Consider the following 21,600-nt stretch of genomic DNA (forward strand, 5'->3'; position numbering starts at 1 on the left):
TAAATTTTTATTGTTAATAAATTATTCAACACTGCCATATTCACACATGTTTGTTGACACAATTGAAAATGTACTCAGGAATTGGTCTGTTTTATTCGGTACAAACTACAGGTTAAAACAGTGCTCAAATTTGAATAAAGAATCGTCACATCATACTTTGACAGGGTGACAATTCTTCATGTGGACTATCCTTGGGTGACAATTCTTCATGTGGACTATCCTTGGGTGACAATTCTTCATGTAGACTATCCTTGGGTGACAATTTTTCATGTGGACTATCCTTGGGTGACAATTCTTCATGTGTGGCAGCCTGTGTTTACAATTATTCGGTTATATAAGTTGATATAAGCATAACACTCCCCCAACTTAACCTAATATTTATTCCACTGTTGATATTCGGCGTACTGGGGTGACAATTCTTCAAGTGGGACCTCGTGGAGCGACGATTCTTCATACGGACGTTCTGGGGTGACAATTGTTCATGTGCCCATATCTAGGAGTCACATTAGATCACAACATGAACAATGCCGCAGAGGCAAATGAGGTAAACAAAGTTATGCCAGAGTAAAGCTGCTCTACAGAATCTACAGTTTCGTACTGTTATTAGCTTGAATTGGCTGTAAAATTATTGTATAGAAGTAAGTAATCGCATGGTAATCGATTAGTGAAAATTATAATAGATTGCTGGAAATACACGTTGTTGTCGATTACAAAACGACGGAAAACAGACGACGTGTTTCTATGGAGCCGTGACGTAGGTGAACGCCGTTCTACACTACAGCAGAAGTCTTAATTTTCACAAGTGACAGGTGAATATGATTTTCATTCTTCAAAGTTCAATAGAAATATTAGGCATTCCTGTGTTTTAGTAGTGTTGGATAAGTGCAAGCAATACTTTAGAATTAGTCACGACGATTCCAAGAGGTTACTGACCCTGGGCCTTAGTAAGTTAGTTCCGAGATTTACGTGGTCGTATAATAGTATAACAATAATTCCTGTTCTAGCCAATGTGAAACTAGTCTTTTCACGTTACCTTCATTCAGTATATAGATTATTATATGAGAGTATTGCCGCTGTTTGAGTGTTTGGCTGATGTTGGGTTACAGCACGAGATTCCGTTACAGCATTACATCATGCATGAACCGACTTCTCATCTCTTATGTGGTACTTTCTGATGCATAAAAAAAAACTCTGAAATACGCACACTATTATTCCGGAAACCCCCACCCTTCTCAGTGCTAAGCATGGCAAAATAAGTTACCAACATTCCTTTTTATCATGAAACGTATGAATGAAAATTTTAAGGTAAAATTACCTTAAAGACCCATCGAATCAAGGCGGTTCGTACGCCAGGAAGCACGTAGCAGTCACCCCTGCCCTAACTCCTGAGCTCTTGGATTGATGGGGCAGGTAACTGTCATAGGTGGGAATTGACAAATGCGGGATTCGAAACCACAACTACGCGCATGCGAGACCAGCACATTTCCCTGTACGGCACCAGCGCATGAATGTCAAAAAGTTATTATACAAGCCATGCAAATATGATTGCTTTCTACCGTAAATAGATTTTATTATGAAACCCTCCCCCCGGAGTGCGGGAAAGAGAGTGGATTTTGGTGGAAATAACACCACAATAACATGGAAAATAAACACAACAGAACATACTTGAGCGAGAAATTACCCTAATCGAACCTAACCTGTATACAACTGTAGACGAGGAACCTACAAAGACGCGCAGCCACGGCCAAAGATTTTGCCCTTATACGCTTTGATTAATGGGTTGGTTATGAATTACTGTTGGGAATAGGTGAGAAGATTGGGACTCGAACCCACGACTAAGAAGATGCGAAACCACACATTTGATTACGTCACCAGCCTATTTTAGCTATGCCTGAAAATAAATTGAATGCACTGCACACAAGGTATTTCTCGCAAGCATGTTACCAGTTTTTGCTATTCACTTTGATTTTTTTTATCCAAAGTGAGTAGCATGCTACTGACTCTTGATGCTGGGAAAAGTGGATAACTTGCTGGGAAGACCAACTGAGACATCATTCCATGGGTTTAATATAGGATATAAATAGAATTGAACGTGCATATTGTTTGTACGTGGGTTATGTATTATCTTTGTCATTATACACTTATAAAAGCATGAAACATGAAATCGGTGTTCAGTTTTAGACTTGTTTGTAAACATGCCGGAGAGTAATTGGCGGGAAGCTTTGTTATTGTTTTTGCTAATTGCTAGACAAACAACATCGCCAAAACACTCCCTGTTTGGCGGATACGCTAGAGTTTGCTAGCAGAGTAAGTACAAAAAGCGAGTAGCATGCTAGCGAGAAATGTAGTGTGCCGCCACCGGTGATCTGGAAGACTTGAAGACGACAAAACGCTGCAAACTGAGTTAGACGGGGAACTGGGACCGCGTGGATCATAAATGCATGAGATCGGCACGTTCCGTCTCGTTTCGAGTGTATACACGTTGGGTCATAAAGTAGAGTGTACGTACATTACGTGGCTAAAGAAAAAATATATAATGAAAATAATACATTCGAGGAAGATCCTCATCTATATACCAATAAAAGAATGCCTGTTGATATCATTGGTATCGATCTAAATCGGACCAGAAATTCCTCAAGGGGACACGTTCCCTCCAGTCCCTGATTGGCTGAGAGTGGTGATGTCACGGCAAAAGACGACTGATCGGCTGGGAGCCGAAGGCGCTTGCGAGCGAAGCGAGCTCGCCCGAAGGCCGAGCCCTCACGTAGCGGGGTCGGGCGCAGCCTGATGCTCGTTTAAGAATAATTGGCCAAGTGATGAACACTAAGACACTTCCTCCACAAAATAGGCCTGGCTACAGAAACAAGCTGCCCCAGATACACCCATCACATAGGGGACACTGACCACCTCATCTTGCACTTACCTAATCTGTCCTATCTGTCTATATACCAAGGTCATTTTCCCCCTTACCAGGGAGGTAGCCAAAGTCAAAAAGCATATCCCCCCACCCATTCCACTCCCATCCACTACCCTTTCCTCCCTCCCATCTTAGCTCCTCATGAATGATGGGACATCCCTGTATCCAGCCCACTACCAGGGTCAGAAACAATGCAGCAAGGCACAGCATATCCACAGCAAAGTTACTTTATTTAATTGGCACCCCCCCCCCCTTCTCAGCCCCCCTCATGCAGAAAAATAGCAGACGGGGAGATATCCATTCAGGCCGTGTCAAAACATAATTCTCACATAACCACTCCCTTACCCTCCATCCCCCCACCCACTCCCTCCTTTGCATCACAGCATCATCCATACACAGTCATTCTCCACTCACCCATATCTCCGGGTTTCTCCCTTCCCTGCTCAATGCCCCTTTCACCCCATCTATCCATCTCATATTCTGTCATTTCCTCGTGTTCACTCTATCCACCTCTGCCTTTCACACATCTTTTACTCATCTTTCTTTACCCACTGTCTCCCTGTGTCCAAACCATCCTAATACTCTCTCATCAACCTCATTTGCCATCTCCTTTTCCACCCCCCACTCTCCTCCTCACCTTGTTTCTCACTCTATCCAACCTTGGAACCCTTACCATACTTCTCAAACACATGTTTCCTCTCTGCCTCTCTTAAATTCCACATCTCTGCTCCATACAGTGCTGTCAGCACAATCACCCCTTCATATAATCTCTTTGCATCCATTTCCAAATGCCTATTTCTCATTACACTTTTTAAACCCCAAGGCACTAACTTGCTTCTCTTGATCTACAATTTGGCTACACCTCCACATCATTTCTATCCACATGCAACCACAAAAACCTGATCCACGCAACCCCTACCTTTCTTAAACCCACATTGTTCCTCGCTATTTACTCCCTCTGTTCCTCTCCTAATCCTCTCTATTAAACCCTCCCCTTAGCCTTCTCAACTACACTTAACAAACTGATCCCTCTGAAACTACTACACTCACACTTGTCCCCTTTTTTCTTGTAAAGTAGAACTAGACAGGCACTCCTCCAGTGCTCTGGCACTTTACCCTCCAATAGACACACATTAAACAACCTCACTAGTCAGTCCACTATTACTGTACTACCCTTTTTCAGACACTCTGCATGACACCTATCAAACCCAAGTGCCTTACTTGCTCTCATCATTTTCAAAACTACTTGCACATCTTTTCTTATTTCTCCTCCATTTTCCTCACCTATCACTGTCATTTTCTTAGTGCCTCCTACTACTACCACCACTCTCAATCTTCCTCCACATTTAGTAGCTTCCTAAAATACTCTGCCCATCTTCCCCATCTGTACGGACCCATCTAAACCACAGTGAGACAATGATGCAATATGTCTTCCTTGAGTGATTTGTGATCCTATCCAGTGGTAGTTGCCACTCATTTGGGAGCTGTGGGTCTCGGCAAGAAAGATCTAGGACAATGAATTGGTCTATTTATAGTTATCCATTTGTTTCTTCCTTGACAGAATGACTGTGATTCACTGGTTCAGGAAAGGGTTACGACTCCATGACAACCCAGCCCTTCTTGCTGCCATCGAGGAGGCAAGTAGTTTATCTCCAAGAAGTTAATGAAAGTGTTATACGAATATATACTCATTTACTTCATAGTAAATTGCATTTATTCTTTACATGTTTTGTTAAAAGTTGTTTTTTTACATTAAGGAATGAGAGCAATGATTTGAACAGGCTTTGTAGTAATCACTTATTTTTGATAGTTTAATCATCAATAAATTTGATTATCAGTGGTTTTCCTTATGATTAAATTACTTGTTATTTTTAAACAAAACATATTTAATGCTTCATACCAAGTTTCCGTGCCATCCTGCCAGGTGTCACTGGTTGCAAACATCATGGTTATGCTTTCCCAATGTGTAGGAGTGGGTCCATGCCTTGCTTGGCTACTTCCTTTATAAGGGTCAAGGGGCCCTTGGTATATAGATAAGTTATTAGAGATGTTTATATTTTAGTAAATATATTTCAGGGTGTTGAGGTATGGCCAGTATTCATCTTAGATCCATGGTTTGTTTCCAATGCAAGGGTTGGACAGAATCGTTGGCGCTTCTTGGCACAAACTTTGGTGGACATTGATCAGAGTCTCAGGAAACTTGGTTCAAGGTATGTATGAATTCGGGTTAAAAATGAAGGAAAGAAGTGTACAATCTTTGTTTTAAATTTTACAATGTTTGAATTTCCATAAAAAAAAATTGTTATTTAAGGAAACCCAGAAGAAGTCTTCCCAGATCTTTTAAATCTGGGAATGTAAAGAGAGTTACAAGGGAGATTAACTTAGAACCTTATGCAGTGAGACAAGAGTAAAAAAACTGAGAAGATTGCCAAGGAAAGTGGTTTCCAGGTTGTGCACATAAATTCAGGTTAAGGATGAAGGAAAGAAAAATACAATCTTTGTTTTAAATTCTTTAATGCTTGAATTTCCTTCAAGGTTGTTTGTTGTTCGAGGAAAGCCTGAAGAAGTCTTCCCAGATCTGTTTAAATCTTGGAATGTAAAGAAAATTACATGGGAGATTGACTTAGAACCTTATGCAGTGAGCCGAGATTTAAAAATTGAGAAAATTGCCAAAGAAAATGGTGTACAGGTTGTGCATAAAGTGGGTCATACATTGTATAACACTGAAAAGTAAGTGTTTTTTAGTTTTATGTATTTAAGGTAGATTGATTGTAATATGGATCAAGGGATAATGAAAAAAACTCATAGAAACCCTAATACATCTAGGACTGGAATATATGTCTAGTATGGTCCTCACACAGAGTGAAGGATATAAGTAAGATCAAGAGAATACAAAGAGCAGCAATTAAACTGGTCCCCAACCAGGCAGATAAATAATATGAGGAAAGACTGAAAGCACTATGTCTACCAACTTTGAAAGATCGAAGAGAAAGAGGTGATATAATTACAGTATTCAGGTCACTAAAGGGGATAGATTACATTGACTGAAGAGATATGATTAAAGATAGGAGAACTTTAAGAAGTTATGGGAGCAAATTAAGAAAGACGACATATCTAAAGGATGTCAAGAGATACAGTTTTCCATATTACAAAGGATTACAATAGTGGAGCATGCCGACAGGAGATCTTTTGGTCCATATCTAGGTCGGATGCAAAAAAAAAACATAATGATAAAATAATAAATAAAAACTATAATAATGTAAATAACAAATAAAATACATAAATAAATCCATTGGTATAGTTAAATAATAAACAAACAGGTAAATAGTAAATAATAGTAAATTGACATATAACTAATAATAAATGAAAATCAAACAGACAAATGATAACAAAACAAAAACAAATAATATAAAATAAATTATAATCATTACAGCATCTTGCTTAGGTGTTTATCTAAATTATTCTTAAAGCTTCGAACTGAACTACATTGCACTACCTGTGCAGGAAGTTTATTCCATTCATTAACTACACGGTTGGCAAAATTGTTTCTACCTACTTCCAAATTGAATCTATTTCCGGAGAGTTTAAGACCATTGTTTCTTGTCCGATTCTCATTCAATGTGAAAATTTTGTCACATTTGATGTTGTCAATTCCCTTTAGAATTTTGAAGACCTGTATCAAGTCACCTCTGAGTCTATGCTTTTTTAGGGAAAACAGAATCATATAGATGCATAAATACCTGGAATAGCTTAGCTTAGGAAGTGGTATAGCCCAAGCTCAAACAATCCACATGTTGAAATCTAAATATGATATTTGGAAATCAAGGATATAGATTAAGTTGGAACTGTACATGAATTTGAGGGTATGATAAAAAAAAAATAGAGAATAGGAGATAGGACCCAGTGAGCGTTGCGCCTTTCCTCTATACTACAATTAGATCAATACAATTAGGTAAGAACAGGTTACTAAAGGGGATAGATTGTATTGACAGAAGAGATATGATTAAAAATAGTAGGGCTTTAAGAGGTCATGGGAACAAATTAAGGAAGACTATATGTCTAAAGGGTGTGAAGAAATACAGTTTTCCATATAGATGTATGAATACATGAAATAGCTCAAAAGGTGATGTGGCCTAAGCTCAAACAATACACAAGTTCAAATCTAAATATGATGATTGGAAATCAAGAATGTAGATTAAGTTGGAATTGTACATGAATTTGACCTAGGTATGATAAAAAAAATTAGAGAATAGAAAACGGGACCCAACGAGTGTTCCTCCTTTCCTATATACTACAATTAGGTAAATACAGAGGACGCATAATCTCATACTACAGTGCCCCACACTAATAATACTCGGACAAAAACACATTATATCTTTCCTGAGTGATTTGTTAACCCACATGGAGGTTGTTGCTAGTTAATTGAAGGCTGTGTGTTTTCTGCAAGAGAGACCAGGGTCAATGGATTAATTGATACCATACCCAGATAATAACACAGTTTTCTTCCTTGATTGACTTAATGACCAATCCAGTGAATGTTGCCCTGGAGCATTGGGCCTCCAGCAAGAGAGATTTGCATAATGGATTGATTGATCTGCAATCGTGTTAGTGAAGTTTGTTGTTTCTTCCATAATTCCATTTACATAAATCGGTAATTTTAAGAATACAAGTATTGACCCTTGTAGGACACAACTAGTCACATCCTTCTATCCTCACATATTATTCATTACAGCCCTCAAGGGTTGATCTTTCAGGAAATCTTTTATTCATTCCAAGAGATTTCTATATTACTCCAGTTTCCAAACTCTGTTAGTTTGTGATCATTTTTCCATGTAAAGAGTTTGTATGCTTTTACTTAATCGTAGTATACAGGATAGAAGTAATACTTGTGGGGTCTCGTCGCTTACTCTTCAGTTTGTCATACTTGCCTTGTTCCTTATTCCAGAATCATTAAGACTAACTTGGGCAAAGTTCCGTTGACTTATCAAAGTATGCAGTCCCTTGTGGCCAAGATGGGCCATCCAGCTAAACCATTGGATGCTCCGACGTCCCTAAAGTGCCGCCTGAAAGACAGTGTGTTGAATGATGCTGTGTATGACCCTCCCACACTAAAGGGTGTGTAAATATGCTTTTATGAAGATTGAAATAGTTTTTGCATCAGCCTTGAATGCTTGTGTTGCATTGTTTTTACTAAGTTTAGATTACAAAAATTTTATTTTATTTTTTTATGAATTGTCTTTTGAGGAAATTTATTGCTTACAGTGTAAGTAATAGCATTTTTATATTTTCCACATATAGCATACAGGCATATCTCAACATACAGTTCTGTTCCATTTAATGAAAACTGTGAAATGATTGGGTGTATATCAATCATCATATGGGAAAATAGGATTGTGTTCCCCATACCGGGGACTGCATGTTATTGTGTAATATTAATTGTGCTGTGTCTTGCGACACTGCTTCTGACCCGGGCAGTGGACAAGGTGCAGGGATGACCCGTCATCCAGGAGGTGCTAAGATAAGAGGGAGGGTGGAGGGGTGTGGAGTGTATTCAGGGATGGAATGGGTGGGAATGATTTTATGCCTTTTCCTTTTTGGCTACCTCCCTTGTAAGGGGGAAAAAGTCTTGGTATATGTATGTATGTATTAATTGCACAGTAGCATGTAGCCGGTGATTTAGGGACCGTTTTGGGGAATACCTAAGAGATAGAGACACATCATTTTGTCCATGTTAGAGTAAAATCTCTACTTCAAGAGGAATGATGACACTTACGTACTACAACCATCCCTCTGTTATGCTGTTCCCACTTAAAACTCTCCTATACTACTTCTTTGAGTATACTTTTTCTTTTTGCCTCCTTCCCCTAGGGTAGGGAGAGGAAATGAATTCTTCCACTGTGTTTCCCATGCGAATTGTAAAAGGCGACAAAGTTGGACTAAGTATCTGGCTTTGTTTTTTGGCTACCTCCCTTGTAATAGGGAAAAATCCTTTTGTATATGTATGTATGTATGTACAATGATAATATGAATGCCATATTCAGTGTTTCATTCACTGACCATCTGAATCTATTGCATTAGAGCTTGGTGTGGATGAGAGCAAACTGGAGCCATGTCTATACCCAGGTGGGGAAGTGGAGGCACTCAGACGACTTGAACTTCACATGCAGCGAAAGGTTAATTCATTAAAAATATTTTGTATCATTTATTGATAAAACATTGTATTATGGTGATTCATTTTTATTGTATTATTATTACTCATTTTACATTTGTACATTTTCTCCCACCAGAATTGGGTGTGCAAATTTGAGAAACCTAAGACATCGCCAAACGCACTGCTCCCGAGCACAACTGTTCTAAGTCCATATCTCAAGTTTGGTTGTCTGTCACCCAGATTAATGTACTTCAGACTATTAGATGTAAGGTTTTTAATTGCATATATTAACCCCTTCCATACGGTGCCGCACACGTAGGCGTCATGGACTTAGATCTCGGTGGCAGCAGCCAATGCCAGCCGTACGACGTGTCGTAATAATACTCGCATCATAAAATATAGTCACCGCTTATATCGATCGTTCTCTCTTCACCCGTGAATTTTGATAACCATAGAAAATGCGATTACAAAAGAATTAGAAAGAATGTCATTATGGAGGGGCGACTACAATAAATATAATCAAGACGCCGATATGGCAGCCTCGCGAATACACTCGCTCCCCATGACACCTACGTGTGCGGCACCGTATGGAAGGGGTTAATGTAGTTTGTAGTCATTTGTAGTTCTTTTACACACACATAAATAGGGCAGTGGACAGGGTGCAGGGATGACCCGTCATCTAGGAGGTGCTAAGATGGGAGGGAGGGTGGTGGGGTGTGGAGTGTTTTCAGGGATGGAATGGGTGGGAATGATTTTATGCCTTTTCATTTTTGGCTTACCCTTACCTTACCGTTGTGCCATATCCTCTTGGACTTCGGCAACCATGGAGCGCCACCGTTCACGGTCCCTAGTTACTTGTAACATCTGTGCTGGTTTGAGTTGTTTTCCCGTCGCCCTCATCAGCCCGTCCTTATACTTCTCCCTCTGCTTTCCTCTTGGTCTCCTTCCCTCCACCATTCCCGTCATCACCACCTCTTCCAACCCTTCCTTCCTCATTATATGTCCTAAGAATCGCAACTGTCTTTTCCTTATTGTTATCATCAATTCCCTATCTGTCTCCATTTCTCTCAATACTTCTTCATTTGTTTTCTTCGCTGTCCATGGTACTCTTAATACTCGTCTCCATATCCACATTTCTGCTGCTTCTAAGTTTTCCTGCAATTCTTTGCTGATTGTCCACGCTTCTGAACCATATAATAGTGTTGACCATATAAAAGTTTTAACTGTTCTTCTCCTTATATCTGTAGACATTTTCTTGTTTGTTAAAACCCCTTTCATTTTCTGAAACGTGCTTTTAGCTAACGCTATCCTTTTTGGCTACCTCCCTAGTAAGGGGGAAAAAGCCTTGGTATATGTATGTATGTATGTGTATATATATATAATATATATATATATATGATATATATATATATATATATATATATGTGATATATATATATATATATATGTATGTATGTATGTATGTATGTATGTATATGAAAAGAGGGAGGAAGGGGTGGCAAATGGGAGTGGAGTATGTGGGGATGAAATAGGTGGGAGTGGATTTATGCCTTTGACTTTGACTACTTCCCTTGTAAGGGGAAAATGTTGTTGGTATATATATATATATATATATATATATGTATATATATACATATATGTATATATATATGTATATATATATATGTATATATGTTCAATGTAAGAGAAGATTTGGAATCTGGGATCCATATTGGAAAACAGCAAACACCAGATTCAATTGAAGGGTTTATTTGCCCGACGTTTCGATTCCCGTCCAGGAATCGTCTTCAGGGGGTATAACGGTTACAAGAATGTGAACTCCTTATGAATCGCTGAGATGGTAAACCTGGGAAAGGTTCACCCATTCAGTCAATTGTACAACGCATACAATACAATAATAAAATAAAATAAAATAACATACAATAAAAATAATAAAATACATTACAATGCCAATAAAATAAAAATAAAAATTACATTTTGAACATAAAACAAACGAAGAAAAAAAATGACCATAGGTGACACATAGTAAACAACAACAGGACAAAGAGTAAATAGAAGTGCACCAAATGTCCGCACTGAAGAATCAGGAACAAACGACTAAATTAAAAACAAAAAAGCACTACAAAATACAAATAGAAATAAAATGCATGGCTGTGAACAAAAACAAAAGTGGCAAAAAGACTCTAGCGTGACACAACGTGAATACTTCAGAACATACAATAAGGACCAAATGTCCGAAACGAAATGTCAGGGGGGGGGGGGGGTAAACGGCTAAATTACAACCAAACAAATAAAACTAAACAAAATACAGAGAGTAAATGGCAGTGTGACAAAAAACATCAAAACGAAACCCAAAAGTAAAGGCAGAACATAAATTCAAAGACGTAAAAGAAAGAAGGTGGACCAAATGTCCGCCGAAGTAGGAAGTGGTGGACAAGCGGAAAGGGGGGGGGGCTCAATAACAAATGACTACAATACAAATAAAAAGCAAAGAAGAATGAACGTAGAAAAAGGGAAGCAAACTGCAAATGTAAAGTCACGGGAAGGGGGGGGGGGAGTCGAAGAGTTGCATTGGGAGATCGCTTACGAGAAAGGAAGTCAGCCAAAAGCCAACTGGTGAACAAAAGACAGGTCGAAAACAAGCAACGGAGAAAAGAAAACAGGACAGAGGAATTAGCCTGTGTTACTCCTCGTGCCTAGATAAATAGGGTTGAGGTCAATGCACCTGTTTATGCAGTTGCTCTTAGTTTCCCATGCTTCGAGGAAAAGTCTTTTCTTTTTATTATTTTCTTTATGTAGAGTTGTAACTCCATCCCAATCAATCATGTGTTGGTGTTCTGTAGTGTGTTTGTACAGGGCCGATTTCGGATCTTCTCGTCTAACTGCACGTTGGTGTTCCTGTACTCTAGTGGACAGTTTCTTTTGCGTTTCTCCTACGTAAACCGTGTCACAGTCCGTGCAGCTTATTTGGTAAACTACACCGGCCTGTTGAGTAGGTTCTTCGGTGTCTTTTACTTTGGTGAGATTTCTGTGTAAGGTGTTGCGGGGTTTGTGTGCTACTTGTATTCCTTTGTCACGTAAGACTCTAGCAGTGACCTCTGAAGCTCCTTTGATGTAGGGGATAGTGACTCTAGGCGTGATATGTGGTCTCTGTGGTGGTGTCTCGGTGGGTCGTGCTTTTGTCCATTTCCGTATGGTACTGCTGGAATAGCCGTTGTTCCGGAAGACCTGTAAAAGGTGTTTTCTTTCGGCCTTCTTGGATTCCACAGAAGAACAGACTTTATCAGCTCTGTTCCATAAAGTCCTGATGACACTCCTTTTGTGGCAATCTGGATGGTAGCTATCAAAGTCCAACAGTCTGTCAGTGTGGGTGGGTTTTCTGTAGACACTTGTACCAAGGGTGTCACCTTCACGCTTGACGCAGACGTCCAGGAACGGCAGTTGGAAATCTTTCTCCAGTTCCATTGTGAATTGAATGGCCGGTTCAACACTGTTGATGTAACTGAAGAAAGGCTCCACGTCCTTGCCGTCCAAAATGGCGAACACATCATCAACGTATCTAGTCCACAGTTTTAGCGAAGTAGGTGCAGCACTTAGAAGTTGAGCTTCCAGTCTTTGCATCACTACTTCAGCCACCACAACTGAAATAGGCGATCCCATCGGTGTGTCCTTACGCTGGTGGTAGGTGTGATCCCTGAAGCGGAAATAAGTGGAGTCAAGGCACAGGGATATGAGTCTCATGAGTTCTGACACGGAAAGTTTCTGGTTATCCAAGAATCCCCGGTTGTCCTCCATGGCCGACTTCAGCGCACTTTTGGCCAAATCTCGTGGGATTAGGAGAGGAACAGAAGGAGTAATTGGTGAGGAACAGTGTGGATTTAGGACGGGTAGAGGTTGTGTAGATCAGATCTTTGTGGTAAGACAGATATGTGAGAAAGCCAATAACATTAACTTTGCATAAATGAAAAGGTAACTATAATTATGTACATTTTTCTTCTAGGTCTACAAGTGTGGACCACATTCACAGCCTCCAGTGTCTCTTTTAGGACAGCTGTTGTGGCGCGAGTTTTTCTATACTGTTGGCTCTGCTACTCCTAACTTTGATAAGATGGAGGGTAATAAGGTGTGCAGACAGATTCCTTGGAAGAAAGATGAAAAACTTTTACAAGCCTGGACTGAGGTTGGTGCCTTTGTGAATTTTCATTGCTTACATATAAGTACTTCCTAGGTACCAATGTCAGGTATCTGTATGTGATGGCCCTTCAAGATGGACAGCAAAGTTGCCCCTTTTCATAACCCGTAAATTCCGTCACCTCTATTAGGAAGTTCAGCCATGAAGTGCTGGGATTTGGTTTCAGGACTAGGCCCAAGATTTCTCATTATTAACTTCAACCGTACTTGTTGGGAACCATGCTGTGGAGGCCTATTCTAGTGTGGTTCTTATAAACTGGTTATAGAAGGTTATTAGAGGTTCTTTTTTATCCAAAACTTCAGTATGAGTGATGGTTTTCAATAGGTTTGTTTTCTTGTTGATTTTTTGCTCTCAGGTCCTCGATATGTGGGCTGAATATTATACAAGTATCAAATGTTAGATCCAGAACTTTTATATTACTTTCCAATGGAAGGTTTGGTCATTTGAATTTAGTGTATATATATATACATATATATATATATATATATATATATATATATATACATACATACATACATACATACATATACCAAGGCTTTTTCCCCCTTACAAGGGAGGTAGCCAAAAAGGAAAAGGCATCAAATCATGCCCACCCATTCCATCCCTGAATACACTCCACACCCCTCCACCCTCCCCCTTATCTTAGCACCTCCTGGATGACGGGTCATCCCTGCACCTTGTCCACTGCCCTGGGTCAGAAGCAGTGTCGCAAGACACAGCACATCCACAGCAAGGCCACTTCATTAAATCGGCGACCCCCCCTTTCCGTCCCCCCATGCATAAAAGGAGAAGACGGGGAGAAATCCCTTCGGGCTGCATCAAATTTTGCTCACACATACTACCTCACCCCCCATCCCCCCGCCCATTCCACCTCATGCATCACAACATCATCCATATACAACCATTCTCCATTCACCCCTGTCTTCTGTCCTCTCCCGTCCTTCCTCTACAGACATTCCCCTCTTCCCCAAAGCCCCCTTCACCCCATCCCTCCACCTCATCCTAGGACGTCCCCTCATGTTCACTCCCTCCACATCTGCCTTCCATACCTCTTTTACTAGTCTTTCTTCACTCATTCTTTCCATGTGTCCAAACCATCCTATTACTCTTTCATCAACCCTATCTCCCAACTCCCTTTCCACCCCCGTTCTTCTCCTCACCTCCTCATTTCTCACCCTATCTAGCCTAGTAACCCCCATCATACTTCTCAGACACCTCATCTCAAACACATTCAAACTCCTTCTCTCTTCCTCTGTTCCATATTTCTGCCCCATACAGTGCTGTTGGCACAATCACTCCTTCATACATATACTGTATATATATATATATTTTTTTTTTATGTTAGTCTGGAGTGAACATTGTTACTGTTGATTTCAGGGTGAAGTCTCAATTCTGTTATTTTGCAATATCTTCCTGCTATGAAGTTGGTTAACCACTTATTTTCTTTGTTATGGATATCTGTCTCAATGATCTTTTTTTGAGTATGTACCTACTGACCTTGTCAAAAGCCTTGTTTATGTCTGTAGCAACCATAACTGTTCATTCTGTTTTTGTTTTTTTAGTAGTAGTAGTAGTAGTAGTATTGAATTCTCCCTGTACTTGTGTGACATTTGTGAACAAAGTGCTGGTAGAGTGACTCCATTAAATCATATTGACTGGGGAAGGTTGGTATTCCTGATTTGAATTTTGCTGCAACCAACCTTTCCATCAGCTGGGATATTGTGGATGGTAGTGAGATTGATCTTTATGATGCAGGTTTTCTAATGAGTTAATTTGTTTTCAAGATTGGTATTATATGAGCTTTTTTGTAGATGTTTGGGATATTATTGTTTAGCCAGTAGTTGAAAATATAAGTTAAGGCCCTTATGGGAGATTGGCCAATATGTTAGAGATTTTGTCTGCTTTGATGTTTTTTATTTTATTTCCTTGATGTTCCTCCTGTGTTTTTATTGTGGAGAGGAAGTGTAGTTTCATTGTCAGTTTTGACTTCCTTCAATACAGATTGACTATGCCAGATGTCCTTAAACCTAATACACTATCAAAAATATAGGTTAACGACAATAGTTAGAGAGAGAAGCATAGTAGGGAGTGGCCTCTGTCTCTCACCAGATGATAAGGATTTAAATTTAGAAAGATAATTATTGCCAGTTTGTGTTTGTATTGTAATTACAGAGATCTTGCTTCAAAGGCAGCTGGCAAATCACTACAGTATAACAGCCCACGTACTTAATTGATTATTCATTTTTCTTATTATTCACTTATACCTCTAAATTGTACATTTTCATGCCAGTGTCTTATATGCTCGGTGAAGCTACCAACCAACATTTTTCTATGGGTGTATTATAGGTTTAATTCACTGGCGGATACAGGGGGGCCTGAAGGGACTGAAGCCCCCCCCCCAAAAAAAAATTTTTTTGCCTTTAACATTCCATTGTCAGAGAACTCTTTGCTCAATTTTTTAAAAACCGACCCTTCTTTTAATATATATCTAATGTATTTTGGATTTAATTGACACTGTCGGAAGGCCAAACTGGACCTGTAAGTATTCATATGACAGCGTCATGGTGGTGTTGGAGCACAATTGGCTTTCATCGGTTTCAGTTAGAGCATTGTACAATGGCGTCACAATGGCAATGAATGCTGATTGGTCGAGGTGATCTCGTATGATGCTGTAGCACAACACTGGGAAAGAGGGATGGAAAAACTTGAAGTGGCAGTTTTATTTTTTGCCATACTTGTATTTTTCTTTTCAGGAAGAGCCATGTATATGCATGTGTATAAAGCTATTACCATTGCAATCTAATTTATTGACCATTTCTTCAATATACCTTTGTAAATATCTTCAAAATGCTTCTAAAATTGTTCACATTTCAAATCCCCCAGCTGATTCGGGTCGCTTCGCTCGCTATCGCTCACTTCCCACTCACTCATACATAGTTCAGCCCCCCAAAATTATTTTCTGAATCTGCCACTGGTTTAATTATAATATTGGACTTTGTTTCAAGTTCCTGTGTTCTGTTATAATTATGCTTCCTCAGTTTATTCACTAAGAATAATAAGATATAAGTGAATAAATAAAAATCTGATCAAACTTAATAATACCTTCTATTTAAAATAAAGACACCAGTATTATAGGATGATTGCAAAATGTTAATGCATTATTATTAAATTTGTAATCTATAACAAAAGTTGGATCGTGGGTGAAGTTTTCCTGGGAAAAGAATTCCCGGAGGGGATAAAAGGTGTCTTTTGTAGAATATTATCCATGTTTAACATCTAAGTTATACATACTGATTTCTAGGCTCGAACTGGTTACCCCTTCATTGACGCTCTCATGACGCAGTTACGAAAAGAAGGCTGGATCCACCATTTGGGTCGACATGCAGTGGCCTGTTTCTTGACACGAGGAGATCTTTGGCAACCCTGGGAGGAGGGAATGAAGGTATGGGTACATTTTTTTTGCACTGCTGATGAGTATATGAATCTAACCCCCCCTCTCTGTCCCCTCATGCAGAAAAAGAGAAGACAGGAAGAAATCCTTTCAGGCTGCATCAAAGTATCATTCACACATAACCACTCCCGAACCCCCCCATCTCCCACCCACTCCCATGCATTACAGCATCATCATATATAACCATTCTCCACTCACCCCTATCTTCTTACATATATATATATATATTTTTTTTGTGATTTTATACGCACTGAGAGTATTAGACATTGATACACAATCTTGTGAATATTTTCTGTTTTCTTTAGGTATTTGAAGAGTTGCTGCTGGACGCAGATTGGTTCCTTAATGCAGGCAATTGGATGTGGTTATCTGCTTCAGCCTTTTTCCACCAGTACTTCCGTGTCTACAGTCCTGTGTCCTTTGGAAAAAACACAGACAAGACTGGAGACTATATAAGGTATAATCATATTTCAAATTTCTGGTAATTGTTTATACAACCTTCCTCAATATACTTGAAGTTACATATTCTTCTTTTTCATTTTTTGTAATTGTTTTATGTCAATGCTGATTTTATAGCATTATCCAAACCTTTCTTGATTTTAGTATGCTATGATGGGCAAGTTAATGAAAAATATTAGCTTTGTTAACTAGTGGATAACATGAATATACCAAAGCCTTTTTTCCCTTTATGAGAGAGGTAGCCAAAGTCAAAAGGCATAATTCCACTCCTACCCATTTCATCCTCACCCACTCCACTCCCATTCACCACCTCACCCTCCCGCCCTCCCTCTTTCAAGGCTGCTTTATCTAATCGGCAAGCCTTTCCCTCCCTCTTTGTCCCCTCATGCAGAAAAAGAGAAGACAGGGAGAAATCCTATCAGGCTGCATCAAAATATCATTCACACAACCTCCCCCTAACCCCCCTTATCCCCCATCCAATCCTATCCATCCATCACAGCATCATCCATACACAATCATAATCCACTCACCCCTATCTTCTCTCTCCTTTTCATCCTCAAAAGACATCCCCCTTTTACCCCCATCCATCCATCTTAACCTTTGTTGCCCCCTCCTGTTCACTCCATCCATCTCTGCCTTCCACACTTCTTTTACTAATCTTTCTTCACTCATTCTTTCCATGTGTCCAAACCATCCCAATACTCTTTCATCAACCCTGTCTCCCAACTCCCTTTCCACCCCCATTCTCCTCATTTCTCACTCTGTCCAGACTGGTAACCCCGATCATACTTCTCAGACACTTCATCTCAAGTACATTCAAACTCTTCCTCTCTTCCTCTTTTATGTTCCATATTTCTGCCCCCACACAGTGCTGTCAACACAATTACTTCTTCATACAATATCCTCTTAGCATCTATTCCCAAATGTCTATATCTTATTACACTTTTTAATCCCCCAAGGCATTTACTTGCTTCACTCAATCTACATTCTACCTCCACCCCCACTCCTCCATTTCCTGCCACATTTGCACCCAAGTATCTAAAACTATCCACTTCCTCTAGTCTCTCTCCCTTAATATTTACTTCCAGTCTTCTGCCACAGTTAAAGTTGATATATATCTAAGACCCAGTCCAAAGGTTAAGGGTCAGCCCCTCATGGATGTACCTTCGGATGGCGATTAGGAGATTAATGGGTTTTTGAAAATTGGCAGCTCAGCTGTCTCTTGTACAGGACCACTATAAGTGGGTACTCATCATTGGACCTACACATAATGAACAATTCAGTCAACGAATGGGGCGACAGAACAGATTATGTTCATATAGGAGACCCATTGTATACTTCCCTTTAACATAACCATTTTATGAAATTGAGACCTCCTTGCATACATATTTACCTAACAGGGATACTATTCTGAACAAACTACTTTTGATTATTTTTTACAGGAAGTACCTACCAATTTTAAAAAAGTATCCAGACAAGTATATCTATGAACCATGGAATGCACCCTTGAGTATGCAGAAAGCAGCAGGATGCATAATTGGTCAAGATTACCCTAAGCGAGTGGTGGATCATGATGTTGCACGTAAACAAAATATGGACCGCATGGCCAAGGCGTACGCAGCAAACAAAGAAGCCATGTCAAGTGGGAACAATGCTAAAGGTAAGGTTTATCCTGTAGAATTACAGTAATCCCTCCCCTACAATATCTAGATTACTTAGACCACAGAGGATCTAGGTTCACAGAATTTCCATATACACAGACTTCTTTATTTTAGTTAAGATACACCTGTTCTTATTTTATGAATCCTCACATATACTTCTTTCCCATACAACACCAAAAGTTATCCACAGGAACCATTCTTTAAAATACATCTATACAAGTATGGAATGCATGCCTTTATTTACCAATGCTGGTGAAAGGAAGTGAGTTAGATGGATTGGATATGGTGAGAGGTAGTGTGTCAGGAAGTAAAGATATAAACAAATATTGCAAATATACACAGTGAAGTGCAAATATGAATACGAAAGAAGATTGTTGAACATACGTACTGTAGCTGGACCAGGAGGGGTACCAATATCTTCCCTAATGGTGTGTAAATGTTCCTTCCAGTATGTACTTACGTAATTATAGTAAACAGGAAAGGAGTAACATTTGATGGGTTGCATCTCCTATCCTCCAATTTTTATTATACCTAGCCTCATCTTTAATCAGGAGATCTCTGCTGTCAGTGATATTTGTCCCTATTAGTGACCTTAATACTGTAATCGCATCTCCTCTTTCTCTTCAATCTTTCAAAGTTGGCTGACCCAGTGCATTTAGTCCTTCCTTATATGAAGGATATAAGCAAGATTGAGAGAATACAAAGGGTAGCAACCAAGCTGGTCCCAATCCTGGCAGATAAACCATATGAGGAAAGATGCATTGGGTTTGCTAACTTTGAAAGATGGAAGAGAAAGAGATAAATGGGATATATTACATTGGCAGGAGAGAGATCTTGATTAATGATAGAAGGGTTTTAAGAGGTCATGAGGACAAATTAAAGAAGACTACAAGTCTAAAGGATGTGAAGAAATACAGTTTTCCATATAGATGAATAAATACTTGGAATGGCATAGGAGATATAACCCAAACTCAAACAGTACATGAATTCAAATGTAAATATACATACATACATATACCAAATTATTTTTCCTCCTCACATGGGAGGTAGCCAAAAGACAAAGGCACAGAAACCAGTCCATTCCCTACACACTTCCCTCCCCCCTCCCTTTCATCTTGGCACCTCCTTGATGACAGGTCATCCCTGCATCTTAAACCACTGCCCTGGGTCAGAAGCAGTGTCGAAAGACACAGCACATCCACAACAAGGCTGCTTCATTAATTCGGTGACCCCCCCCTTTCCGTTCCCTCATGCAGAAAAGGAGAAGACAGGGAGAAATCCCTTTGGACTGCATCAAATTATCATGATAATTGAAAATCAAGGATATAGATTAAGTTGCATATGTGAATTTGAGTCTAGGTATGATAAATTGGAGAATTGGAGATGGGATTCAACAAACATTGCTCCTTTTCTGTATACTACAATGAGGTAAATAAACATTTCTGTACAGCTCATGATTTTAGTTTTCCTATTGACATCTTGATATTTGTTTTTTACAGGTGGGAAGCGGCCAGGAGGTACTCATCAGCAAATAAACAAAAAGGCAAAAAAATAAGTACTCTTGTCTATCTGAGGAATAAAATCTCTTGTTTTTTCATGGGAGAGTGATTTTAGAAGGTGGTCATTTTGTAGTCTTTGAATATGTATTTGATTAATGCAAAGGACATATCCTGATATGTCGTAAGATGTACTTTAATTAAAGATCTTAAGTTGTCATTGGGTTTTAATTTGCATGAAGTGTGTGGTTTAATGCATCTATCCCCCATATAAAGAGTGAATGGGCATTTGCTATGTTTATGAATGTATTTATACAGTAACCTTTGGAGATGGAGCATCAGAGAACAAAACTATTGTAGACTAGAAGAAGGAGTAGTGAAGGTTATGAAAAAAATATTGTCAGCGATATAGTTCACAAGACTGGATGTGTCGTACTATTTGGCTGGAGAAAATACTACATCACTTCATGGAAGCATGCTCAGTGATGAATTATGGAAGCCCTGCATAGGCCCCTAATCTTACTAAGACACACCACAACACCCTACAGACTATACAAAACAAAGCCCTAAAGACAGTTACAGGTTGGACAAATACAACACCTACAGATTATTTATACCATGAAAAAAAAAGTCCTCAAAGTCAAGAATCACCTTGACGTGAGAGGCACACAAACACTTGCTGCAGCCTCCATGAACACAACCCACCCACTGCACTATATAGAAGAACACTCACACATGCCATGAAACATAAAAAAAACACCCGAATGCCTATATTGTGCACATATACCAGCCTCCAGAAATCGTATCACTCACTGCTCCATCAACAAACTGAAAGACAATATATTGCTGCATACTAGATCCCCTGATATCCATCCTCCTGAATCTTCTCTACACTGAAAGGACAAAGTCCACCTGGCTAGACTGCAGTGTAGCCACCACCCAGCCCTTCTAAGGTACCATAAGGAGTTGGATAACTGCATTGCAGTTAACTGTCCACGATGCAACATTTCACCCCATACGATACAACACTTTATGGAATACTGCATTATACATAATCAAGCACACCAACAACACAATTTACAGTCTTTAAGGGATTTGTGGGACAACCCCATTCCAGCCATTGGATTCCTCAGAGAGACAGGACTGCTCAACCAGACATTCTAGGGAATTACAAGAACTTCATGGAAGGTATGTCAAGAATGTGAGATGTGAAAGGCTGGGGAATGACCCAGATATAGCAGATCAGATTGATAATATACAAGAGAAATGGCAC

At 39.5% G+C, this 21,600-nt stretch overlaps 1 protein-coding gene across 2 annotated transcripts; it reads left to right on the top strand.

Moving 5' to 3' along the window:
* Positions 1 to 733: 733 nt before the first annotated feature.
* phr6-4 ((6-4)-photolyase) lies at positions 734 to 20,545 on the top strand. 2 transcript variants are annotated; one of them, XM_076180204.1, is made up of 12 exons: positions 734 to 809; positions 4,479 to 4,554; positions 4,994 to 5,127; positions 5,453 to 5,647; positions 7,863 to 8,032; positions 8,996 to 9,090; positions 9,205 to 9,333; positions 13,069 to 13,248; positions 16,562 to 16,702; positions 17,017 to 17,168; positions 18,613 to 18,830; positions 20,331 to 20,545. In XM_076180204.1, the coding sequence occupies exons 2-12, from the start codon at positions 4,480 to 4,482 to the stop codon at positions 20,384 to 20,386; spliced, it is 1,545 nt and encodes a 514-aa protein (XP_076036319.1). In that variant the 5' UTR covers positions 734 to 809; position 4,479; the 3' UTR covers positions 20,387 to 20,545. The 2 variants fall into 2 exon arrangements, with proteins under 2 accessions (XP_076036319.1, XP_076036320.1); XM_076180205.1 differs by lacking the exon at positions 734 to 809 and adding an exon at positions 906 to 944.
* The last annotated feature ends 1,055 nt before the right edge of the window (positions 20,546 to 21,600 follow it).

The sequence above is a fragment of the Oratosquilla oratoria genome, chromosome 44, assembly GCF_046742065.1.
Source record: "Oratosquilla oratoria isolate Oo_2021 chromosome 44, ASM4674206v1, whole genome shotgun sequence".
Taxonomy (NCBI): Eukaryota; Metazoa; Arthropoda; class Malacostraca; order Stomatopoda; family Squillidae; genus Oratosquilla; species Oratosquilla oratoria.